Source organism: Felis catus, chromosome C1, assembly GCF_018350175.1.
Source record: "Felis catus isolate Fca126 chromosome C1, F.catus_Fca126_mat1.0, whole genome shotgun sequence".
In the NCBI taxonomy this organism is placed as follows: Eukaryota; Metazoa; Chordata; class Mammalia; order Carnivora; family Felidae; genus Felis; species Felis catus.
The window spans coordinates 32,321,747-32,348,209 of record NC_058375.1 but is presented as its reverse complement, the minus strand read 5'-3'; the positions used below and the strand labels follow the sequence as shown (position 1 = coordinate 32,348,209).

The following is a 26,463-nucleotide window of genomic DNA, read 5'->3' as shown; positions in this document are numbered from 1 at the left end:
GGGCAGAGTAGAGAGTACAGGGGGAGAGAGGTGGGGGAGGTAGAAGAGAGAAAAAAGAAAGAATGCTTTCCCCGCCATCTTTAATAACAGACTACCAGTAGAGCTGTTTTTAAATACGTCTCGGCCATGGAACTCATTCTTCTGAGGAACCCCAGGGAAAGCCACCCTCTCAGGCTCCCTAAACTCCTAGGAGTCAGAGGAGCACAGGGCAAAGTGCCAGTTCTAGAAAGTCTAGGAAGTCTTTAGGCTCTGGACTGAGATAGAATCAGATTCCAGCCCCGCCTCCAGCAATGACTGGCCAGTCCCTAAAAACAGGGTCAGTGGTATCTACTCCTCAGGCTACTTGTAAATGAGTGGCAAGATACTTTCGGGCTGCTTATCGGTACCTGGCATCCAGGAAGTGCTCAACAAAGGTGCCCCTTCCTTCCTTCCTTCCTTCCTTCCTTCCTTCCTTCCTTCCTTCTTCAGTGTTCTTTCCTTCCTTCTATCTTGCTCTCTTCCTTCCCGCCTTCCCTCCCCCAGCATGATTCTGATCTTCTCTGGGCTACAGTGCTCTTTGTGCCCGGTCAGTAGAGCCTCTGAGGCCTATAAGCCAGGGTGTCTTTGACGGCCACATGTGGACCCCACATCAGAAGGGGAAGGGTTGGAAGTCAGCTCCAGTTCCATGACTGGTTGATCTAGGGGCAGTAAAAATGAAAAAAAAAAATACATCACACATGGGCTGTGGGGCTGATGGAGTGTGCAACACGGGGTTGAGCACGGGTCCACCTGGATTTGATTCACTACAAATCACAGGAACCATTTGCCTTTTCCACCATTGCTTGAAGTGAGGCCCCCTATGGGGAAGGAGGTAACATGGTGTGAGCCCAGTCACAGCAGGTGTGGGGAAGTCTATCGCCTGTCTCCGTCTCAGCTTCCTCATGGGTAATTAATCAGAGGATGTGGGAGAGGGCTTGAGCCTTGGAGTCGGGGCTGGGGTCTCAGTCCTGACTCTTCCATCGCTGGCTCTGAGATCATGGATGGTGCCTTTGCTCTTTGAGAATCTCAGTTCCCATCCGTAGAACGAATGTTGGCCACGTGGTCTGGGTGAACCGTCTCTGGCCGTCATGATGTCACACGTAGGATCTTCCAGTTCTTGTCAGCAGATGAGCTCATTTACCACTGCAGTCGGTACCGGGAGGAGATGTGGCTCAGACACAGTCTTCAAGGGAAAGGCCTGGGCCAGGGTGCCGTGCAGGCCGTTGTAAGCGCTTGTCTCTCCCCGAAGAGGAGCTGGCCTTTCCTAGCTTTCAGAGGATCTAATCCAGGCTCCTCTGCAGGGTACCCCTACCTGGGCAGGAGTCTTTGGCCATATGCCCCAGCCTGAGATGAGACATCTGTTGGGAAGGATTTCTTTCCGCGCCCGGAGCTGGGTATTGGGTATTGCTTGCCTGAGCACACATAGGTGAGGGGGACAAGGAGGGCAAAAGAGGCTAAATCTCTAGGGTTCTCTGGCCCCACAGCTCAGAAAAATGAGAAGAGAGTTGCTCTCTCCCCATGGTCTGGAGTCTCCTAGAGGAGGGGGTCCCAGCTGCGGTGTCTCGCCATCAAGCATCAGTGGCTCCTTGCTGCCCACGGGATGCAGGCCCAGTCCCAGGAGACACTGATGCCTCCAGCTGGCCATACTCCGCTGCCCTGCGTCTGCCCGCCTTGCTCTTTGGTGCTCCTGGGGTGCCCTTCTCCACTCTGGAGGTGGGGAGGCTTCCCAGGGCTGTTGTGAATGTTAAGTCGGATCGGACACCAGAAACTCTTGCCCGGAGCCTGGCACAGTCCGTCCCAACCCCACTGTCAAGCAGAGGGCATGGGTGGCATCCTTTGCTCCCTGCGCTCAGAGCGGAGCACCCGTCTAGGTGTGGCGGTAACAAGAGCACGGCTTTGGCACCAGCCAAAAGCCAGACCTGGGTTCAGATCCTGGCTCTGCCACTGATTAGAAAGTCACTTAACCACTCAGACTTCGCAGCTGGAGAGTGAGAGTAATAGTACCTATTTGTCAAAGTTGTTGAGAATAAGCGGAAACAATGTTTGTAAGTACCTGGCACGTAGTGAGTTGACCTCTTATTCTGCCATGAATTATCGGTATTTATTATACGATTGCCTCTCCGAGTAAAGGGTAAATTCCTGGTACCTGCCGCCTTCTACGAGCACTTTGTGGTAAAGTGTAACCTCGGAAGCCATATGGCCTGCGTGGGAATCCTGGATCTATCAGGGTGACCTTCTGATGTTGGGTAAATTAGGTAATGCCTCTGTGCCTCAGTTTCCCCACGCATGGAAACGGTAACAGCCATTACATCTCAAAAGGTTTGCATGAGGATTTACGAAGATGCTCCATGTAGCGAAGGTCCCATGCTTGGTGCACAATCAGTACTCAGTAAAAGTCCACTGCTCTTGGTATTCTGAAAGGGTCCCTAGAAATTACCTAACCCAGATTCCTCACTTTGCCAATGAGGAAACTATGCCCTAGGGAGACATTAACACAGCATGTTAATGACAGAAGCCATCCTGTTGACCCCCCCTCAGAACGTGCCAGTGGGAGGCAGGAAGGAAGGTGGTGTCACACGTGTATAGGTGTGTATGAGGTATGTCACTGTACTGACAGCAGGGAGATGGTTCTGGAATGGTACTGCCTTGGAAGCGTGCAGTGCCTTCAGCGCCCATGAAGAGAGAGGACCAACCCCACAAGATTCCTTTGGTTCTAGAGACAACATAGGGTGGCCTGGTTGGGGGGCCACAACCCACGCAGGTTGAGGAGGGCACCCGTCCCCAGGCGGTGGGCCGTGACTGGGGCCGGTGGAGCGTGACCAGCTGGGGAGGCCTGGGGTGGCCTTGGAGGGAGGACCTGGGCACCGAAGCGTTGGGGGAGAATGCGATATGGAATTGGCAACTTGCTCTCAAATGGTTCGGGGAGAAAGTTGTTTCCCCCCACTATACTTTTAACTTTTCTGTGTGTTTGTAACAGTTCCAAAATAGAAACGTAAGATAAAAAAGAGAGAGAATAAATTTGGCTCGGAAGAAAAGAGACTGAAGAAGCCAGAAATCGAGGAAAGAGTTGAAAAGGGATACGGGCTGTCAGGGGCTGCTGGGCAGATTTCTGGACAAGTGGAGTCAGCCAAGGCCAAGAGGGGGAGCTGAGGGCATCAGACCAAAGGACGAGTGGGGCCTGAAGTCCAGGCAGAATTTTGGACCCACGATGTGGACGGGTGTCATCTGTCACTGTGGGTGGCTTACAGACTGAAGAGGGACAGCCCAGCTGGCAGGAGGGTTGAAGGAGGTGTGTCCTGGGGCATAGCAGCCAGCAGAAGACAGATTGGGCCGGAGCCGGGCAGCAGGGGGCCTGGTGTGCCAGGCAGGCAGGTTCCCAGGAACATGGTGGCAACAGACCGGGCAGGACACAAGAGCCAAAACGAGCCTAAGGCAGCCAGCAAGAAGCCAGGCTGTGAGTGAGGCCTTGTGACCTTCTGGCAAGTACGGCTGGCAGACTGGGGCCAGGAGGCAGCCAGCCAGGGGCCAGGCGAGGGCTTCCGGGGACTGGAGCCAGGAACAGGGAGGGCATCTCCCCAGGGATGGTGGCAAGGAGTGGAGGCAGCTGGCAGGGTCCAGAGGGCCAGGGAGGCTTGTCCATAGGCTGTGCTGTACAGCCTGGGGCAGGATCTCTAAGGGGTCAGGTAGGAAAGCGTGTTCACCCAGTGGCGGCCAGATCGGATGCAGGCTGATTCAAAAGGAAGGAGAGCCATCCCCTGACAAAGAGGAGGAGGCCAGTTCCTGTAGACTTTCAAACGTCAGCAGATCGGGCAGCTGGGCTGCCTCCGATCTGTCTCTCAGAAGTTTCTGGGACTGCTTAGCCTGCAAACTCAGGAGCAGGTTCTGAGAAGCGTGATTTTCCTAAGGGCTGTGACCCACTGGCGGTGGCTCTCTGTGGACTCTGGGTTCTCACCATCACAGTGAGTGGTGCATCCTTCGAGTGAGGGAGGCAGCTGGGGAGTTGCATCCTCTCTGTGACCAACAGGAGCCCCATGGGGCAGAGCAGGGGATGGGGTTTGAATGGGTCTGGGCCCAGGGAACCCCAGGGGGCCAGCCACAGGGTGAGCAGTGGCCCAGGAACTCCCACCAGGGATGGAAGGACGCAGCAGAGGTGGGACTTGGGCCCGGCTGCAGCCTCGCCAGACAGACGGGTGCTGTCCGTCCGGACCCCAGCAGGATATCAGGGGGTCTGGCTGCTGCAGGAACCCACGGGTGTCCCCACACTGATCTAGGCTCTCTCCCTTCCCCGTTTTAGAGGCCTTAGTCTGCCCCATCCCTCTGAATGGCCCCCGAAGGTCGACTCTCACCTGAGGCAGAGGAGAAGCTGCTGTAAATGTAGTCAGGCTCTGCCTGGGGTCCAGCAGGATGGGGCCTCACGCCTGCTCAAGTCCCCATCAAAGGGGGGGTGCCCTTCCCCTCACTTCCTTGGGTCTCCTCTGCTCAGAGTGGCAGGAATCCCTCTCAGTCCAAACACTGAAAACAGCAAGCAGGGCTCCCCCAGGTTCGCTGGCGTCGGACCACACTGGCAGGGGGAGCCTTTCTCTGCAGTACAATGATGAGATGGGGGTCAAGGGCTGGTCTCTGCAGGACGGCCCAGAGGAGCCGGTTGGGGTCCCAGCAGCCTCGGTAGACAGGCCTGGCCATCCGCCATGGGGCCCCGGGGGGCGCTCTCAACACCCCACCTGCTGGGTGGGCCTAGGGGACACTGTCACTCTCCTCCCAGAGAATCACAGCACAAGCTCACGACGCTCAGAACTCTGCTTCCACCCTTCCAGGAATTCCTCACAGTCCACGTTCCCTCCCTGGACTCCTGGGCACTTGGCTCCTGCCCATGTCAGCCTGCTTCACGGCAGGTGCTTTGTGTCTGCAGCTACCTGGGTGAGAGCCTCCCGCAGGCTGTGACGCAAACCATCAGCGTGAGTTTGGGCAGTACGTGGACAAATGCTCCTTATCTCCTCTGTCACGTTCTGTTTTAACGTGTGTTAGAAATAATGTAAAACAACACATGAAACGTGCAGTTCTGTGACAGTGAGGCCTTAGGATGATGCCTTGCGGGGGCGGGTGAGGGGACAGGACACACAGGGGCATGCTCAGGAGGCCTGTCTCTGAGCTCTGACTCTGGAGAGCGCGAGATGGGGGTCCTTGGGCTGGGTTCTGAAACACCAGCCCCTGGAGCATCACCGCAGCCCTTTACAGTGCTCCTAGAAGATCACTTCCGGTGGGTAGGGCATGGCAAGAATTGGAAGGAGGCAGCAAGGAACTGGAGGTTGGACACTCTGGGCTGGGTCCTTTTCTATGGTTTTGGGGAGAATCGCTGCCTCTGGAGTCCAGGAGACCTGGGAGTGGCCTTGGCTCTGCCCAGATGGGCCGTGTGATTTGGGGCAAGCTGGGACAGGGGCCCTGGGAAGTATGGAAGCGGCCTGTATGGGGAGGCAGAGCAGTGGCATTGGGAAAGCTGGACACAGGCTGGACTGGGGGGTCCAGGACCACAGCCTCGAGCCAGCCCACCTGGGCTTGAGTCCCTGCTCCGTCACCTGCTGGGTGTGTAACCTCTCTGTGCCTCCCTTTGTCACCTGCAAAGTGGGGAGTGTACTAGGGCTGTGCTAGGACTGAACGTGTTACCATGCGTGTGCCGGCACCCGCAGACGTGCAGTGAGTGTCAGCTTGCGGGGTCCTGTCCCTCCACTCTGACACCTTCTGGATGGCTTTGCGCAGGCGGCCATCGAACAGGAGGACCGGGCACCGCTCCGGAAGCACCTCCGAGGACGGGCAGCAGTTTGACAAAGGCATGGGCAGGGGCGGGTTGGAGGGGGGGGGAGAATTGTTCCAGATGAACGAACTGGCAGAGGGGAAGGCCGGAGGCTGCGAGAACAGGGAGCTGATGTGGCCTGAAGCGGCCGTGAGCGGGGGGGGGGGGGGGGGGCAACCAGAGAGGTGGGGAGGTGGGGGAGGGGCCTGGGGTCCCGCCACAGCTGTCAGTTGCGGGTGGGGAAGGACCTCTGTCCCTTTCCATTCATTTCATTTTTGTGAGAGGACAGGGGGGATGAACAAAATAGGAATTACTGTAAATTGTAAACACATCGTGCATTTGGAGCTATTTTTAAATCCCCAAAGCTTGGCATTTTCTGTGACTCCACCACGCAATTGGCCCTAAAGCCTGGCTCAGAAAGTCTTTGCTGGAGCCCCAGTTCCCTCCGGTTCCCTCCAGAGCACCGCCTCCTCAGTCTCTTCTCCCTGCCCTGGCCTCTGTGTGACCCATGCTTCTCTGCTTCAGTGCCTTTGCTGATGCTGTTCCCTCCTCTCTGGAGGGCCCCCTCCCCCTCTTCATCCCCAAATCGTCACAGCTGACCTGTCCTTCAGGGATCATTCCCATGGCGCCTCCCTGACCTTCCTCACCCTGCCACCGCCTGCCAGACTTCATCTCTCCTTCTGAACCCCCAGGACCTGTTATCTTCCCTTAACTTGACATTTTTATTTTCTGTTTGGTCAGACAAACGGATGTTTCCCCTGATGGCTGGCCTTAAAGCCCCCAGGCAGGGGAACTCCACTTCGTAAAATCCATGCGTGGTTTAAACATGTACGTTTAAAAATGTAGGCAGCGGCACAATACGGATGATCTTTGGTGTGATACATATGGTGCCACTTACTAGCTGTGTGGCTGAGAGCAAGTCGCCGTGCCTCTCTGAGCTCAGTGTCTCCATCTCCGGAACAAGGACAACTATCTCTATGTCATAGGCTGTTTTGAAACCCGGGGGCTGGAGGGTGCTTCAGCGTCTGTCCCCATTCTCGGCAAACGCCAGGGGATCTGCAGGGAATTTTAGCAGGATCTGTTCCCTTTCAGCCACTTAGAGCTGACTCTGCATCTTATCTGGACTTAGCTCTATAGCCACAGGGTCACTCTGAAAGGCACCGCGTGCTGTAAATAGCAGTTGTAAGCGACACTCGGTCCCGGCCGGGCCAGTGCTGCTGGAGGGCTGCCCGTGGCTTTCTGGAGACACCGTGTTGACTCAGTTCTCCACTGGGCACCCGGCCGAGTGCAGAGAAGTGTGTGGGGAGCGGTCCCGGTCATCTGTAACGAGGGCACGCCCAGTCACATCAGCCCTGCCTTGGGAGGGGGAGTTTTTGGTCGTAGTCCCGGCTCTGCCATCAACGTCCATGCGACCTTGGGTAAGGCACACGCCCGCATACACCGGGGTCTCCTTACTTAAAACCTTTCTGGTGTATCTGTTCTATCGGTGTAGCTGGACCCTCTTGAGAGCTCCTTCTGTTCTCTGTCTGGAACTCTCCTCTGTCAGCTCTAGGCCTGCTGAGAAAAACGTTGCTTGCTTTTCTGTGCCCAGGGGTTGACCATTCTCCGGCCCCGCGGGGAGCCTGCTTCAGCCCCACCTGCCTTCCCCCCCGCCCCGCACCGGCAGCACTCACCGTGCATACTCAGGAAGGACCCCAGGTAACTGACTTCAGCTCTAATGACCATCGGACGAGGTGCAGCACGTGGCCCCTTGGGCTGAGCCCTGTTCCGACGGCAGTGCCCCCCCCCGTTGTTCCCCCTTCATCTCCATCTGCAGTAACCGCAGCCATCGTCTGTTGGGTGCCTGCTGTGCCCCCGGGTACAGAACTGAGCACTAAGCACCTCACAAATAGAATTTCTAATTCTCATCACCACCTGCTAAGCCGTATTTGTACATGTATATACACGCACACACATGCCCATTCTCCAGATGAGGGGGTCAAGGCTCAGAGAAGCAAAGGAACTTATCTATAGCTCAGATAGTGAGGAGCAGAGCTGGGAACCAAAGCCAGCCCTATTGGTTCCGGATCTGTGTTCTTTCCACTACAGCTCCATGCACTGGGGCGCCCTACTTTCTGCGTCCTCTGACGCTCGGCCGCCTGCATGGCCAGCTCCTGATGAGACCCCGTTGCTGCCCCGCCCCGGCCCCGGGTGGACCTCACCAAACGCTGGTGCATGGAGATGGTGGAGATGGCAGTGCTTCCCCAGCGGCCGTGGCGAGGGATGGACATCTCTGCCCTCTCCCTCTCTCCTTCCACGCTCTGGAGAACAGTCGCCCCATCAGCAGCATCTTCTCCAGCCGTGAGAGCTGGAAGGGCGTGTGAGCCAGAGAAGAGCGTTGGGGGTTCGGTGTCCTGCCTCAGCTGCTCACTGGTTGTGTGACCTCGGGCAGGTGATGTGACCTCTCTGAGCCTCCCTTTTCCTCCTCGGAAAAAGAGGAACAGCGCGACACGCAAGGGATACTTGAGCTCCCGTAACGAGGAAGATGCCTCGGTCGTGCTAAATGATCATAGATGCTCAGTTGGTATTGCTGTTGCTCATCTTGTCCGTCCAGTGCAAACGTGTAGCTCAGCAGTCATGCCAAGTCCTCAGCAAGTCTGTCAGATGGGAGACTTTCCAACTTCACCTTGACCATAAAGGTGATATAGAGCTCCCGCCAGAAGGTAAAGAGCCTTCTGAGGCTGTGTCAGAAGCTGTGGCCTCTTGAGGCTTGCGGCCCCAGGGTGAGACTGGGGGTCACAGAAGCAGGGTAGCTGGCTCCCAGAGATGCAGGCTGTCAGGTGCCTGAGGACGGAGCGTGACGACGGCTCTGTCTGAGGTGCGGTTCCCAGTCCATGAGAAACTTCTCCAGGGGCTTAAGAAGCTTCGACATCCCCTTCACTTCCTTTGAGGATTTCAAAAGAACCAGCCTCTGCTGCCTCTGCAGCAGCCTCTGCCTCATTTCATACCCCGGCTCTGTTTTCTCACGTCCAGTCCCTGCTCACGCTCAGCTTCACCTTCACCGTGCCGGGGACCGGTGACGTGTTCTCTGCTAGCCGGCCCGCGTGCCTCTTCATCTCGGACCAGACTTCACGGAAATGGCATTTCTGAAGGAGAGCCGAGCTGGTGGCGGCAGGTCTCAGTCTGATCTTAACGTAGGAGCTCTGGGTTGTGCCACGTCTTCCCACCCAGCCTGCCTCTATGCAAAGTGCCTCTTCCGTCTGTCGTGCTGAGAACTGTCCAAAGCATTGAAAATTTTAACAGGGGGTGGGGGGCGCCTGGGTGGCTCAGTCGGTTGGGCGTCCGACTTCGGCTCAGGTCATGATCTCACAGTTCGTGGGTTCGGGTCCTGCGTCGGGCTCTGTGCTGAGCGCTCAGAGCCTGGAGCCTGCTTCGGATTCCGTGTCTCCCTCTCTCTCTGCCCCTCCCCCGCTCATGCTCTGTATCTCTCTATCTCAAAAATCAATAAACATTAAAAAAAAAAAAGAAAGAAAGTTTTAACGGAAGGGAAGGTGAGGTGTGATAGGCAAGCAGGAGCTCAGATTGTCCGTGACGTGACCACTCCAGCTTGTAACTATTGCCATGCCCCCTCCCCTCCACGTTCCCCTCGTGATGACACTAATCTGGCTGCAGTGTTGAATGGTCACACAGTTAAGGTGGCGGGTTGGAGAAAGGCTATGTGTACAGTTAAAACTGGCACAGCGCCCCCTACCAGGGGAGTCTTGTTTTGCAGTTGGCAAGCGCAAATAACCCTTTATTCTTAAGCTTGGAATTCCTTGGCAAGCTCTTACGCATTTTGCATCTGTATCGTCCTGATATGGCTTCTAAGGGTTTGGTTAACTTCACTGAGGCTGCACTTAATTCTGCTGCATTTTCTTTATCTGGACCTTGATCCTTCGTCCTACTGATTCCCGTTTCAAAAGTATTCTCACGTGGACAGCTGGAGTCTAAGCCTGGTCAAGCCCCCTGTTGTGTGGGTCACGTGTCACAGGGGGGAGCTGAAGCTGCCTCGGCCATGGATTCAACCTGAAAGTTTGGATGCTGGCATGTTTCCCATTCCAAGTGAGCAGCTCCCTCTTCAGCACCGGAACTGGTTCCTCACCACCATCGCCTCCGCTGGCTGCGGTCTTAAAAGGCTTCCCAGGGCACCCGCATCCCCATCAGCATGTTTTGGATTCCTTTGCAAACCTGGCGGGGCTGGGGAGGAGGCAAAGGAGATGAGGGGGCGGAGCCTCCATCGGTAACTGCTTACTCTATCAGCTGGTGCCTATGTGGCCCCAGATGGACAGTTCTACCGGCATTGTAGCACCAAACCATTGGCTTCCTTTCTGATTTGGGTGAGAGGGACATCTCCAGGCTTCTCCGTCTATAGAAAACTGGGCCGTTTGGTTTTCCTTACATTGGTGAAGAATAAATTTAAAAAATTTTTAATGTTTGTTTTTGAGAGAGACAGAGTGTGGGGGGGGAGGGCAGGGCAGAGAGAGAGAGAGAGGGAGACACAGCATCCGAAGCAGGTTCCAGGCTCTGAGCTGTCAGCACAGAGCCCAATGCAGGACTCGAACTTGTGAACTCTGTGAGATCATGACCTGAGCCAAAGTCGGACACTTAACCCACTGAGCCACCCAGACACCCCAAGAGTAAATTTAACTGTAGTGAGTGCTAACAAACAGAGCGCTAGAGAGAGCAAGCACTGACGGAGCGCTCAGTCCATGCTAGGCACTATTCTAAGATTGTAACCTGTATTAAGGAAATTAGCCTCACAGTAATCCTATGAGTATACACTGTTATTTTTCAGTAGTTTTTAAGTGGAAACCTATCATACATAGAAAAAGCAATCCAAGTCATAAGTACACAGTCCATGAGCCATTACACAATGAATACACCTCTGTAACTATGCTCACCTACCCCCAGGTCAAGAAATAGGACATTATCTCCATTTTACAGATTAAGGAACTGAGGCACAGAGAGGTTAAGTAACCTGTCCAAGGTCACAGAGCTAATAAGGGGCAAATCCTGGTTTCGGCCTCGGGAACTCTGGCTCCTAAGTCTGATTCTTTTCACTGCTGCACTTCACGGCCCGCTAGGAAAGTTACTACTGGGGGACACCTTCCCAGGAGGAGACCTGGCATTCACTGTGAGATTCGACTCCGCTGCACGGCCTGTTCTCATTTGCCTCTCAGTGCATATTTGTGTCTCTGTGCTGCAGGAGACACTGAGGCTTTAGAGACCACAGTGGCACAGCAGTCGATAGCCATGGCTCACAAGCATTGATCAGGCACTTCGTGTCTACACATTTCAGCAGCTGCTACTCTAAGACAGCCTTGGGCAGTGTCCCTTCTAGCTGCGGCCGTACGGCGGCCTCAGCATGTGCTTCCAGAACACCACTCGGACTGAACACCCTCCCCATCCCCCACCGCCTGCCAGACACAGGCCCAGCTTTTGTGCTGGCATCTGAGACTTTCCTAAGCCAGCCTCGACGTGACCTTCCCGCCTCAGTTCCTGCCGCTGGTCCTACAGAATTGTGTCGTGGCTTCCACGGCAGAATTCCTGGAAAAAACACCTGTCACAGATTCAGTGCTCAACAAATGACGGCCCTTTCTTTTTCCGTGATAAGAGATTACACCTCTGACCCTGGCTGACTTTCTTTTTGGTGCTTTTTTAGTAAAGAATAAGAGACAGGTGTTCAATCTCCAGGATCTGGTCATGTTCCCATTCTGAGCCTGCTTCCTGTCTGGGGAAAAAGGAAGGGAAGCTGGAGGAACTAAGTGATCCCAGTCCTGCTTCAGCTGGGCTGGGTCCAGCCCCCCACCCCCACCCCCCGGGGGGCCCCTGGGTGCTTATGGCCCATTCCATCTTGCAAAGGGTAACCTAGAGGGACCTGGGCCAGTCTGAGAAGGAATCGGCATCCACCCTGAGTGGAGTAGCTGGGACTATAGCAATGACAGGCCTGGAGGAAAGCAGTCTTGGGTGGAGTGGCACGCTTTGGACACTGTCACATGAAGCGGAATAGCACTAGCCAGAGCTCAGACTCGGGTGGGAACACAGGTTGACAACTTTCGCTTCATGGAAGAAGAGCTCCCCAGAAACCGTGAGACCCCAGGTGCCAAGGCGTGTGCACCCATAGGACAATGTGCACCCACGGGCCTGACAATGACCACATCAGAGGATTTACAAGGCTCCACCACCCGCCCCCCCCACCGGAAGTCTGAGGTTTTAAGGTCCTGCCCAGCATGAATGTTCTTTAACAGTAATTTTCAAATTGTTTTTAAATTCTCAGAACTCTGTTTTTTCAATGTTTATATTTTATTTATTTTGAGAGAGGGAGGGAGAGCGCAAGCAGGGGAGGGGCAGAGAGAGAGAGAGAGAGAGAGAGAGAGAGAGAGAATCCCGAGCAGGCTGCGTGCTGTCACTGCACAGCCCGGCTTGGGGCTCCGTCCCGTGAACTGTGAGATCATGACCTGAGCCGAAACCAAGAGTCAGACGTTTAACCTACTGAACCACCCAGGCGCCCACAATGAACAAAACTCTTTTCTACAGGGTTCAGTTTACATAGATGCCTGGTCTGAGAAGTAGCTCAATGCGGAGGGGAAAGGGAGGGTGCAGAACCCCCGCGCTCAGCCTCCCCACCTCCCTGAGTGAAAGTCATTGTTCTAGAACCCTGCGCGCCAGGGCCTGCTGAAGGCTGGAGCAGCCCTGTATAATGTGCACATGTAAGGAGCGCGCGCCTCTTTGGTGGTTTCACTTCTCCGAACATGAGAGGCCCAGCTTCTGGCTTCCTGCCCCCCTCCCTGATCTCCCTGTCTGATCGGAAACAGGGCCTTTGGCTGCATTCTTTTGACCCTAGCCAGTGGTTCTGGATGTCTGCACTTGGTCATTCACTCCACAATATCTCCACCGACTGTACCAGTGTCTTTAGAATAAAAGGTGCCTCCTATTCTTAGATCTGTGCCTGCTGGGTCCCCAGAGCTGCTGCTGTCTCCTGGGCAGCTGGTGCTGTCTACTGATGTGCCCCTAGAATGACAAGTCGTGATGGTAAAACCAGGGAATGGTCCAGTGCCACAAATGCAAGCCTGCGAAATGGACAAGGACTCACGTCAGTGGGGGTGGTCCTTCTGGAAGATAGAAAATTAGGCTCCTTGACCTGGTCTCCCCTCCTGCCTCTGTCAGGCCACCCGACTTCTGGAATCTGTCTTCTTTCCTCCTGCCCCTGCCTCTGCCCTGGTTTGGACTCCATACATTACCAGATGAAAAGCGGTTTCTTCTAGGAAAACCGCCTAAGACCCCCTCCCCCTCCCCCTCGCTGGCCCTCCTCGGATCATCCATAGCACTTTGTACATTGAGGGGCTTCTGTTTTCTCTTTGTTTTATGATCTTTCAAGTACCTGTTAATTCACACTTGAGACCAAGGTCAAAGTCTTATTTAGCTTTGTATTTCTGGCCCTGGCCCAGCCTCAGGCTCAGACCAGGCCTTCGTAAGTATTATTGAGTAAATACACAGAGTGCTGCTTAAAATAGACACTCCACAGGTGGGCTCTGTGCCCATGCCTGAGTTACACACGTGCTGTGGCATTCCTGGCCCAGCAGGCCTGTCCCTGGACTGCCCATTACATGCCCCCGACCCCAGATGTTGTGATGTAATGTCATCTCTGCAGAACCCAGCAAAAGGAGAGTCTAGGATGGGCTCAGAACCCAGCGAGAACTTCCCCTGTGGCCCACAGCCCAGCCTCCCGAGTTTATTTTTCACCAAGGGGTGTGTTCCCTACCTCTTGGCAACTAAATATTTGTAACAGGTACACAGCTCAGTGGCCTCTGCCACCTGGCACTTGTTCCTCTCCCCATGTCCTTTCCTTTTGAGCTCCCCCAGGAGCATGTCACTGCAGACAAGCTGACGGGCTCACTGTGGCCCGACCTCATGGGGGCACAGTGACCCCTGGGAACGGACTCTAAGCCTCACTTCAGAGGACAGGCTCCCTGCAAAAGTGGGACTTAGAGCGACAGTGTGCGCGTTTCTGATCGCATCTTGCTTTTGCTTGGAGTGATTATCCGCAAATTTGGAGGACTGGTGAGAGTTTAATGATAAAATATTAATAATAAATGGAGAGGTCAAGAACATACCCACAGAAAAGCTTCATAAGATCTCAGATTAGGAAGGTGACTTGGAGGCCATTGAGTTCACCCCCTCATTTAAGAGAAAAACGCAGCTTGGTGGAGAAAAAAGTCATGGTCATGAAGGTCAGACGTGCCCCTACCAGCTTCGTGACCTTGGGGAAATTACTTTGAGCCAGAAGTTTAGCTCTGGGCTGGATCTGCCTCTCCTTCTATTTTATTTGCCTTGAATTGTGTCTCTTAAAACAGGTGATTTCATAGCAGTTAGGCACCTGAACTTTGTAACATGTGACCTGTGTTCAAACTCTAGCTGTTAACTTACTGACTGTGTGACCTTGGGCAGGTTACTTAACCTCTCTGTGACTCCATTCCCTCAGGTGTAAATGGGGATGATTAGAGCCCCTGTCTTAACGGGCCACCATGTGATTTAAATGAGGTGACGCATAGAAAGCATTTAAAATTTTTTTTTCAACATTTTATTTTATTTTTGGGACAGAGAGAGACAAAGCATGAACGGGGGAGGGGCAGAGAGAGAGGGAGACACAGAATCGGAAACAGGCTCCAGGCTCTGAGCCATCAGCCCAGAGCCCGACGCGGGGCTCGAACTCCCGGACCGCGAGATCGTGACCTGGCTGAAGTCGGACGCTTAACCGACTGCGCCACCCAGGCGCCCCTAGAAAGCATTTTAAATAGTGCTTGGTACCCAGCGAGAGCTATATAAGAGTAGACTAATAGTATTCATTTTTTTAAAAATCTGTATTTGTGGTTTTCTCGAAAACCTGGAAGATCAGCCAACATCATGCAACGCATGGCTGGAAAGGCATAGCCACTGTCCCTTTAGAGAGGGACTGTATCCTGCTTTCCAGCCCGCTTCAGCCCCCACCCCCATGCCACCGCTGCTTGCTCAGTCCTCTTGCCACCCTCCCCATTCCTGCCTCCATTTGTGCGGGAATAAATAGATGTATTTATTTTTATTGGAATCAACATGAAATATTTAGTGGATAAATATGCCCATTTTACAGCAGGTCGTAGGAGTAAACAAGCTGTTCCCCTTCTGTCACTGAGCTGGCCGTGTCACGGGCATGCAGTAGCCGTGAATTTCCTCCTGCTCCTTGGTCTCCCAGCCTGTTCATCTGGCCTCTGGGTGAACAGCGCTAGTGACAGGGAGCTCACTACCTCGCAGAGCCGCTCCATTGCTGGATCTTTGTCACATGCAGAGCCAAGAACAACTCCCCCATCACCTTGACTGAAATGCATTTAATTTCCACCACGTCCCCTCTTCTGGGACCTGGAGCAGAGGGATGTGCCACGTACACAGAGTTCCAGCATGCCTGGTGGAAGCTGCAATTTTCAGAAATGTCTGTGAGGTGTCTAGAGCCCCAAGCCAAGGCGTCATGTGCTGAATGCTCACAGTCCGGGAGCTCGGCATCATCAGGTACGGGATTGGAGGAGAAGCCGCAGAAGGCAGGAGGTCATACCGTGTCGTGTGTAAGAGCACTGGGGGCAGATCTGGGCTCCAGGCTCTGCGTCACCTCTTTCTAGTTGCCTTGTAACTTTGGCAAGACACTCAACCTCTCCGTTTCTGTTCGCGTCTCTATTAGAGGAATAGAATAAGACGCTCTTGAAGATCCTGGCACCTCCAGACCTCTCCCACCAGCCTTGTTCATTGCTTGGCCGAAGGCGGCAGAACTGAAAGCTGCGTCCAGGCAGGGGGTCTGGTGCCACGGCCATGGTCAGACTGGCCGGGCTCTGCTCAGCCGCTTTGCTGCCTGGCCATCACAAGTCTGGGCCTCAGGTAGTTAAGCTGTGTGGTCTCAAGGTCCCTCTAACTAAGACATTCTGGAACCCAGAGAAACAGCTATTTTTCTTGAAGAACAAAACTAAACATTTCGCGGACTGGCTGATACTGGTTTGTCAGGGAAGCAGAAGACAGGCAGGTAGGTGGGGCTCAGAGAAATGGCTCCCTGTCCCGGGAGCTGTGAGTCAGCTGCTTCCAGGCCTGTCAGCATGGACTGTCTTGTGGTCCCAGAACAGGCAGGGGGTCCCTCACTTCTCCCCCCTGGGTCAAGGGCAGCCTTAGGCAGACGGGGAGGGGCCGGCAAACCTGGGAGGCACGACTGGGCCCCCAGAGGCCCCACCATGGTTTTCTGGTTTCCTGCCCCGGCTCTCTGCAGGGCATTTTTCTGTTAGCTGTCAACACCTGTGGGTCCCACCCAGCGCTGGCGGCCCTTTCAGGAAGGGCTGGGTGGAGAACGATGCTGTTCTTGTTTGTCTGCAGTGTTACAGGGCCCTGGGAATCCTGGAGAAGGAAAGTGCTAAGGAAACCTTGGGCAACATCATCTGAAAGTATTTGGGCAGCAAGTCTGTGCAGAGATGGGGAGCTGGGCAGAAAGATCGCTGATGGGCTGATCTTGGCCACGTCACTTAAACTTCTTGGGCCTTGGTTCCCTTTTCTGTAAAATGGAGACAATGGTAAAGGGCTGATGGGAGGACTGGTTGAGGTCGGGGCATGTGACGGCGCTTGGTGTATCTCCGGGCAGTGAAGATGGATTGTTTCCTAAGGGACTGAAATTGACCTACCCAAGGTCACCCAGCAAGCTCAAGCAGGAGCCAGAACTTGGACCCAGGTCTCATACTGACCTACATCCTGTGAGCAGAACAGTTGCTACCGGGGAGTGGGGAGTGTTCAGCCAGTCCATCGTGGCTAGGAGGACCTGGCTATGTGGCCCGTGGGGTGGCCACAGCATTGGGTTGAGCCTGTGCTCTAGCCTCCGAGAGTGGGGATGTCAAGGCCGAGAGGCTGATTATAGCAGAGCCAGGGAGAGAAGGCCTGGGTTTGGCTTTCTCGTGTGCAGTCAGATGTGCTGGGCACATGCTGGGTGTCAGGCGCTGTGCCAAGCCCTGGGGATAGGCCAAGCGCTGAGGCGGACACAGTCCCTCCTTCATGGGGATCATGGGGACCACGCTTGTGAGAAAACCGCAGCTCGACAGTGTGAAGGAGGAGCAGGTGGGACCCCCAGGCTCAGAGGTGGAAGAGAGGGCTCCAGAGGAAGGGACCTTTTGGCAAAGTCCTGAAGGAGCAGAGGAGCTGGTCAGATGGAGGGGGGTGGTGCTGGGGAGGGCGGAAGGCCAGAGGAAAGGGACTCTGAGGCCCCGTGATGTTTGGCACAGTGGGGAGCGGGGCTCTGGAGAGGTAGCAGGGCCACGTGGTGCAGGGGCAGGGCTTTATTCTGAGGGAGATGGGGGGGGGCACGTCGCCCCCAGGCTGGGAGGAGAGACAGGACTGCATGTGTTAGAGAAAGCCCTTCTGGCTGCTCTGTGGAGAAAAGATGCAGCCTCAAGGGGGAGAGGCTGGTGGCCCTGGCTAGTCCGGGCAGGAGGCGGGTCTCCTTGGACCACACTTGGTCAGGGCTGTGGTGATGGACTGAGTATAAAGAGAGGAGGCAGCGGAGGCACTGAGGGGGAAGCCCAGGCTGCCGGCCTCACCAGCCGCAGAGGTGTGCATGCCATTTACGGAGACAGGCACCCAGAAGAAGGTGGTACTGAAGGAGGGACATGGGAACAGGGTTCTGGGCACGTGGGTGCGAGGTGCCTGACGACCACCAGGCGAGATACTGAGGGGGCAGCTGGACGTGCAGCAGAGAGGTCAGAGCTGGAGAGAACAGCGTATCCATTGGCTGTTGGGTGATAAGTCAGGTGTTCACAGAGGGGGTTCACTGGGAGGGGTGAGGAGAGGAGAGTGCAGGCTGGAGCCTGGAGAGGGGTAAGGAAGGAGCTTGCAGAGAAGGGTCACCAAGCCAAGCAGGCGCCTCTGGAAAGCAGGCCAAAGGGCAGACAGGAAAAGGCAGCCGTCCTTTGGATTTAGCAACCCGTGACCTTGGCAAGGACAGCCGGCCAGGGAAGCTGGGTTGTGGGGGCTCAGGAGTCGGGGTGGTGAGGAGGCATGGACAAACAAGCATGGACCGACCTTTCCAGGCTTGGGCTGAGAAAGGAAGCAGAGGGAGCAGTCGCTGGAATGGGTGCGGGTCCAGGGAGGCTTTGCAGTTGGTTGGTCAGTTAGTGACAAGATTGAACTGAGTGTGTGGTCCATGATGGCGGAATGTGCCAGAAAGCAGAGGCAGAGGCTTTGGAGCTGCTGGGGAAGGGGTGGGACCTCTACACAAACAAGGGGGGCTGATCCTGACCCGGCGTGGGGGGGAGCTGGGGGGAGGGAGGGAAGTGAGAAGTGGGGGATGGTCCTACCCAGGAGGAGGGTCCAGCCCACACAGGACGGCTGCCCCATGCCTGTCCTTGGGCTGGGCCCTTTGGGAACCACAAAGCTGTAAAGCTTTATGGATCCTGGTCCCAGCTTTCAAGGAGCAGAGAACTCATAGGCTCCGAGCCATTCCACCAGGACCGCCCTCGACAAGTCCCGGGGCCCCTCAGTAACCATCCTCTTCCAAATCTCCGTGACGTTGCCTCAGCTGGCCGCTGCCCCCTCCAGCCCCTTTCCCCTGGCTTCCAAACCTCCTGAGCTACCAGGAAGTTGCTGCTTTGGTGCCGTCTTTCTGCCCACCCTCACATTTGGGAGCCTTCTAGGCCCTTACGCTGTCCTCCTGTTATTTTCAACCCTGTCCTGAGTGGTCAGCTTCCCCCTCACAAATCTGCGCGTCCCATATGCCGAGCCCTGAGGATTTCCAGCCGTGTCCTGGGCATTTCTTCAAGTCCTCCTCAGAGGCATCTCACACTCAGCAAAAGACTAGAGTCCTGCATTGCTTCCCTCCAAGCCCACAGATGGTATCACTCGAACCAGCCAAGTTGAAAACTCTGATCTTTGTTTCTGCCTCACTGTGACCCCTACCCCCTCCAGATGGCCGCCTGTCCTACGACATGTGCCGCTTACAGGGACTCGAAGTCTCTCCTCCTCCACACCATTCCCCGTGCTGCCAGGGAAGCACCTTCTGTCTGAGACTTTATCTTTGAGACCACTTTGACGGAGTCTACACTTCTTAGCATGGCATTCCAGCCTGACGGAGATGGTGATCCAGTTGGTCCCGCCCTACCCACCTCATCTGCTTTCACCCACCAAATCCTCCGGGCGTTTTAACACCTCTTGCCTTTGTTCCTGGTCCCTGTCTGGACCAGCTTTCATCTCTCGCTGTCCTCCCTGGCCCTTCCCAGCCCCCTTGTGCTCCCCAGCAGGTTGCACACACCTTCCATGGTCAAGGCACACGAGTCAAGGCACAACCCTTGAAGGTTCAGACAGAGTCCTTTCTGTGCGTGTGTGTACGCGTCAGCTTGTCGTGTAGGCTTGCTGTAGAGGAAGAAATGAGGGGTCCGAGAGCAGCCTCGGAAGATGGACTCAAGTACCTGATGCTGAGTTGGCTTGAGCCTAGGGTGGAGCCCAAATACAGGAGAAGTCAGAGTGACGGGGGGCCAAGCACCCAGCACCCGCCACGGCAGTGGGGTGGAGGGAAGGGGGACACCGAGGGATGCCTGTGTCGATGGACGTTGGAGCAGGGGGAGGGTGTCGTGGACCCGGCGAGCAGGGCTGAGCAGAGGCTGGTGTCCAGGTGGCGGCAGAGCCCCCAGTGCTAAGAGACTAAGCCGTTCTCACTTCTTCTCTGGCTGCGAAAAGGATGCTCCATCTCAGAATGGGTCCCAGGGGCAACAGAGGGACACAGGAATTGACAAGAGTCGTGTCTCCCTACCAACCACCCCCACGGCCTCCATTTCTTCCCCTTGAGCACAAGATACCACTTCGCCCTGGTTTTAGATGACGTAAGAGGCATCCGTTGGCCAAAGCTGAGGTGACAAAAACCAGGACCCGTAGGGACCTGTGGACAGCGGTCCATGGTGAGAGAGTGTATGCATGTGAGTAGGAGTGCGTGTGGGTGTGCATACGTGTGTATGTGTGAGTACGCGTGAGAGTGTGTGTGAGTGATCCCTCTGTCGCTGCCTGCTGGCTCCCTCCCTTAGAGTCCCTTCTTTCACGCCATGCTGTGACATCCTCGCAGCCATAAGCTGATGGTCCCTGCAGAGCAGGGTTGAGTCCCAGCTGCTGTCCCAACTTCCTCACCCTGTCCCAGCCACCTCCCTGCCCCTCTGCGCCTGTTCTGAGTTTGAGTGCCAAGGCCCCCGGGCAGAGACATGTTGTGCAGTGCGAGTGTGGGGCACAGGCAGCCTCTTGCTGGGTTCTGGGGCATGCTCAGCTGGCCAAGAGGCCACACCGCCCCTAAGGCACCCATGCCTCGTGAGTCAGAAGGCTCTCCTGGAATCATCCAGGAACCCCTCCACTGGCTCCATCACAGCCTTTCCTGCCCCAGTCAGGAGACGTGCACATCTATAGCATCAGGCCAACAAGGCATTTTGATGAGGATCGTATCGCGTGAACCTCATGGGCTTCCTTCTAGGTGGAAATAAGAGCATTCTGATTCAGGTCCAAGAACATTGGTGGCCCTGAGGCCGGGCAGGTGGTCTGGCTGCCCCAGGAGCTACCCTAGGAAAGCTTTTGGCCCTGCTCCTGTGACCCTAGGGGATCGCTGGAATCTGGGTCCTGAGAGCTTTCTAGCTCATCTGGAGATAGGCTCGTGGAGAGAGCACGGGGCTCCTGGTTTCTCGCTCTGAGAACAGGGAAATGATGGCCGTCCCTCATGCCTCCCCTCACACCAGTGTCCAGGTGGCTTCCTCGCAGACTGTTGCCCGTCGTGAGAGGCGGATAGGCTTTGGGGCAGATTCAGATCCTCCTTCCGTACCTTTCTGGCTGTGGGAGCTTGAGCCTCGAGCTCTGAAGGGCTCTTGCTCGTGACTGTGATTCAGTTTGTGTAAAGTGCCCAGCACAGCGTGAGCACTTGGCAAGTGGTAGCCGCTAGAGCTGTGGTCGTCACCTTCTCTCGCTCTTGTCGTTCCTCTGGTGGCCCAGAGTGGCTGTCCCTTGTGGGCTGGTGTGGAGGCTGGCTCTGGAGCGGAGGCCCTCTGCCAACCGGTGGCTTCACTTCCCGGCAGGAAGCACAGGGTCTGCTGCCTCTAGAGAGAAAAGAGGGGGCAGCCCTACCTGTCGGAGGGCAGGGCAGGTGCAGGGGTCCATGGTGGATCCCCAGGGCGACCACCCCCACCCCCACCCCGAGGTTCTCTCTCGTTCCGCGTCCTCCTCTCCCGGTATCCGTAACGGGCTGGATGCGGCTAGCAAGCGTGTGCATCTTCTGAGGTGGGAACCTGCCTCTTCTCCTCCTTTTTTTTTCCTTTACCATGACGCCTGTTGCTCATAGGTACAAATCAAACGAAGAGTATGTATATGTGCGAGGCCGCGGCCGAGGGAAATATGTTTGTGAGGAGTGTGGAATTCGCTGCAAGAAGCCCAGCATGCTGAAGAAACACATCCGCACCCACACTGACGTCCGGCCCTATGTGTGCAAGCACTGTCACTTTGCTTTTAAAACCAAAGGTAAGAGACAGTCAGCTGGGGCACTGCCCCTTCCCGCTGTAGGCAGCTCCCCTCTGGGAGCCCTAGCACAGAGCTCAGGGGTCCAGACCTCTCCGCCTGGGGCCTGGGGCACCCCCCTTCCCCGGGCTCCCCGTGGCCGAGCAGCCGGCTCCAGACCGGGCAGTGGCGCCCCCTGGCGGCCGCAGCCTGTCCTCTTGGATCCCACACCTTCCTCCACCTGCGCGCTCCCTCCCGCCGCCTGATGGCGCTCTTGCACACGGTTCCTGGTTTTGATTTTATCTCCTCACCCCGTCCTTCTGCATGTCTCCTTAGCCCTTTGTCCACTGAGCTGGTGAGCTCCAGCAGCTGCACTCGTCACCACCACTCTTGCGTTTGGAAATCCATTCCACTCCGAGCCACTAAACACACTCGCATGGTCACTTCTCATGGCAGCGCTCGCCCCTGCCTCCACCCTCCTCACCACTCAGACCATGTTCCTGCCCGCCCGGCTCCCCCGCCGCTCTCCCCGCAACCGCCCCGGCTGGCAGCCCTTGCATTCCGGCCCCAGCCGCACCCCGAAGCAGGGTCAGCACAGGCCCTGGCCGTCATCTGAGAAAGGAAGAAGGACGGGCCACGGAGGGCACGCGTCCCACAGAGCTGTGCTAGGAGCCGGCGGTGGCCTGGCCGGCGGCAGCTGCCCCGCCCTTCGTGTGAGCAAGTGGGGCCGAGTCCGTGAGACTTGGATCAAGCCCCTCCCCCCACTCATGGCGTTGACTGTCCCCGCAGGCCAGGCAGGGAAGACAGTGCGGCTCGCCCGTTGCTTCCCGGTAGAGGAGCAGACGGACAGAGGTGAAGCAGAGAAAGGCCTGGGGCTCTCGGACACCACCCGCCCCTCCCCGGTGGCTTCAGCCTCTTGTGCGCTGCAGATTCTTGGGACAGGGGCATGAGGGCCCTGGCTTCTCCTTTGAGCAAGTGGGGGGCCTCCAGGCTGGCCCCCACTGGAGCCTTGTGGTGTTTCTGCAGGAAGAACTGGAGAGCAGATTCAATTTTGCCACTCGTTGACCTTTCTTCTGTTGGTGAAGCTGTGCCCAGTGAGAGAGGTTGGGCCGCAGCTTTGAGGGGGCCCCGGGCGGAGGTGGCCAGCCTTCCTCACTTCCTCCTCCTCTTGCTGGCCCCTTCCGTTCTCTCTGTACTGGGTCAGGGGCCAGCTCACCACATCCCCTGGCTCATGGCCCTTCTCTGACCGAGTTCCACCTCTGGTCTCCTAACCCCGTTCACCGACCCCTGCCCTCCTCTGCCTTCTGGCATTCTCAGCGGACCTCAAACTTTCCCACTTGGGCTTTGGTTGGAATGGAGGTGCCGTCCCTCCCGCTCGCTTTCTCTGGTCTTCTTCTCTCTTGGCGTCCCATAAACAGTGTTCCAAGAGGTCCCCAGGGAAGGCAGATAGGCCTGGAGCCCGGCCCCCTGCCTCGTGCATGCTTCCAGTCCCAGAGCCCTGCCATGTCCAAGGCAGCACCCTGCCTCTGCCCTGGGTGTGGGCTCTGTCCCCATGTGTCCTCTACAGCCCCACCCACCCCTGGCCTTAGGCAGCCAGTGGACCTTCATGGAGAAGAGAGATGGGAATCATTGACTGACAGTCTAAGTAAGAGTAAAAAACCTCTTGTCCAAAACCCCCTTGAAGGTAAAGGAAGTGAATCCTCCCCCCCAAAACCAAGTGATCGTTAATGCTAGAGCTGTAACTAGAACGCAGGACCCCTGTCTCAGGGCATCGCCCCCATCACCTTCCTCTCTTGAGCAGATCCCCCCCCTTTCCTGGAAGGAGTGGCAAAATCAGGTGGCTGATCAAGTGGCCTCTGGAGTGGGGTGCGTCCAGGGGACCCCACTGTTCTGTTCTCAGTGTGAGGAACCCAGTCTTGAGAGTGCATCCCAGCCCAGGGCCATTTGGGTTCCCTGTGCCCGGCACGCAGAGAACCATCTCGGAGAGCCTTCACCTTGACACATGAGACTAGAAAAACCCATCCGGCTAAGTTCTCCGCCAGGGCAGCGTCTCCAAAGAGGGGTCCCGATTCCGGTCCCCCTGCCTTTTTGGAGAGGAAAGGCCTGGTCTGTTTTTGTCAGGTCTGAGAGAGGCCAGGTCCCCGGCAGGAACACTTCTTTTTCAGAAGCTCTTTTCCTTGGAGGCCATGCCAAGCCTACCGGCAGTCCCCGCCCTGGAGGGTCCAGAGCGTATAAGCTGAAAGAGGGGTGCAGATACCACATATGCCTTGGGGCGTGGAGTCCTGGGTGTGAAGGCTTGCCCAGGCCGCCCCGAAGGCCAGGCCCAGGAGGCTCTGTTCCCAACCAGTGATCAGCGAGGGTGCTGAGCTCTCTTCAAATGCTCGTAGAGGCTTCCGGAAGGCAATACCTTCAGAGCCGAAGCAGTAAGCGAATCTGAAATGGTAGAATCTCAAACTCCGTGACTTCTGAGAGGGACTGGTGGCGGGTGGGTGATGGCAAGTTGCAGCAGAGAAAGCTTGCCGTTGGCCCTCACTGCGTGCCGGGAGTGAGGGAAAGGCAGCACACTGAGTCTTCTGTTCCTCCGGGGCCGCGTGTCTTCCGGGAGGCGTGGGCCTTCCCCATCACTCGGAAACCTCAGGAGCCTCCTCTTGGGCTCTCGGCTTCCTTCAGGCTGCCATCCCCTCCCTCCCCTCACCCTTGGGCTCTGGCTGGGCCTGGTGGTCTTCAGGACCCTCCACCACCGCCACCTGGCTGCGCCCAGGCCCGGAGAGCCCTTCCTGTCCGTCTCTGTCTGCCTGTCTGTGTCTCCGTCTCCGTGTTGGACATTGTGGTGGCAGCTCGGGCCTCTGGGCGCTGGCTGAGGCGTCTCAGTGGGTAGTGCCGGGAAAGGCTGCCGGGATGTCCCTGTGGAGGTCCGGGGTCCCCTTTCCTCTTCTTAGAGGGTTCCCAGATGCCAGCAGGGTGACTGTGCCGTGTACAGGCCCTTGCGCCGGTCGCCGCAGGAGATGGAGATGACAGCTGGGGGCAGGCCTCAGTCTGTCAGGCCTGCAGGGGCGGAAGGAGGGCGGTTGGTCAAAGCTGAATGACGCAGAGTCATTGGACGATGCTCTCAGTGGAGGTTCCACCTCTCTTCCAGCCACTCATCATGTTCATCCACTTGCCTTTCCTCCTTCATTCCAGGACTGTGGGGCTTCCGGTGAGGGGTGGGACAACTGGTGTGGAGCTGGGGACTCTGCCTGGCCAGCCAGGGCTCTGCCCCTTGACAGAGAAATGGTGTCCAAGCCAAAGAAGATGTCTGCTGCCATTGGGTATACCTCCCTCAGTTCACAGAAGAGGTCCGGGGAGGGGAGGGCAGGGAAGGCACCGGGTAACACTCGGGGCCGCTCTCCTGTAACCCACATGGCGTGTCCTGGCAGAGCCCCCTCAGACTCCGTGACTCCTCCCCGCGGCCTCCAGCGGCCACTGGCACCTTCTCCTGGGAGCCCCTGAGCCCAGACTGGAGGATAAAGCCATCTGCATCTTCATTTCAGCATCTCTGTCCTCCACACCCAGCATGGCGCGTGGCAGAGTCCCTGGTGCTCAATAAAGAGTGATTGTCATGGGGGTGGGGGGCACACAGTATGGGAGGGAAGGCGGTTCCACGTGGTGAACGTCTGCTCTCTGCTGGGCACACCCTGCTCCCACTCTACATGCACTCTCTCATCAGCTCCTCCCGCATCCCCGAGAGGTAGGTATTACTTGAGAGTTGCAGGAAGTGGGGGCTCAGAATGTTCGGAAACTTGCCCAAGAGCACACAGCTAGCAAGTGGCAGAGCCCAAGCTCAGACCCAAGATCGGCAAGCGCCTAGACCAGCCTGGGTTGATTGTGTCAGTGTGCAGCAAGCAAGACCCTTGGAGTCCTGAAACCTGGTTCTAGACAGGGCTCTGTGCTAACAAGGTGCCTCGGCTGGCTGGTTCGCTGTGTTGGCCAATGGGAGCCCTCCCATGACATCCCAGCAGCTGAGACCGTCAGTAATCTTCTCTAACGGCATCACCAGCCCCGAGGCCCAGAGTTAGAGCGGAAGCATCAGAACCCTGGGCCTGATGGGGGGGGGGGGGGGGGTGTTACACGGTCTGCAAAGTTCCTTCCAACACCTTGCTTCTGAGATGAGGAGAGCACTTCCCACGTGCGGTTATTGTGCACCCGTTGTGTGCTCGGCACCTAACTTGGTCGAAAAGAGACCTAAAGCTTCCTGGCAGAACACATACAATAATGTCATAGCCGTAATGAGCAGTGTTCGTAGTCCTCTGTGGTCTGGGGTATCAGGGGACAGTGGGCTGGTTCCAGAACCTCAGGGGACCATTGGTATCTCTGGCCCATGGAAGACCCCAGCTACCTTTGCCACCCCTTGACATCCTACTCAAGCTTGGCTTGCTCATGACAGTGAAGACAGGAACCCCCTATATTAGGTCTCCCTTTGGAGACCCTCTGCTCCCAGAATGTCTCTGGAAGTTATGACTCTGCTTCCCCTTTGGCCAGGAGTAGAAGATACAGGTTTTTGCCTGGTTATAGGAGGAAAATCTGAGTTGGGAAGGATACAACCACAGACTAGGAGTAAAGGGAAGAGAGAGGCAAGACACAAGTGTCCTTCCATCCCTGCTGCCCTTGACTTCAAGGGACCCCAGGTTAAGGTTCCCATCATCCCCTCAGCAAAACCCTACACGTTCCTTAAAATTCTCAGAATGGTTATGAAGCGCCCTTTGGTTCACCCATGGGCTCTCTCCTATTCGCCTGCCTATCTATCCATCTGTCCTCCCATCTACCCGTTTCTCCCATCTCCTACTTTGTCTTCCTGTCCATGTATCTTCCCATTTCTTTTCTCCTCCCGACTGTCCCTCCCTTTCTCACATCTGTCCTCCCGCCAATCCAGCCTTCCGTCCACCTCCCCCGCCTTTTCTCCTCCTGCCTGTCCCTCCTGCATGTTTATGTGCATGGAGCCATTCACCCATGCAACCCAACCAGCCACTCCCCCATCCACCCAGGCCCCTCTCTTCCTCTCCAGTTCTCCAGCTTCCCATCTGTTTATTAACCCATTTTCCAACTCTCCTTCCATTTCTTTGTTTCATCTAACCACTGATTCCCCATCTGTCTATCCA

The 26,463-nt window shown here is 56.3% G+C and overlaps 1 protein-coding gene across 5 annotated transcripts in view; it reads left to right on the top strand.

Moving 5' to 3' along the window:
* Positions 1-26,463, top strand: part of HIVEP3 (HIVEP zinc finger 3) — a 475,965-nt gene that overhangs the window by 436,798 nt on the left and 12,704 nt on the right. For all 5 annotated transcript variants that reach the window (XM_023258562.2, XM_045035629.1, XM_045035627.1 and 2 more), the window contains one exon: positions 21,177-21,352. In XM_023258562.2, coding sequence (XP_023114330.2) covers positions 21,177-21,352 — 176 coding nt within the window. The remainder of the gene's footprint in view (positions 1-21,176; positions 21,353-26,463) is intronic.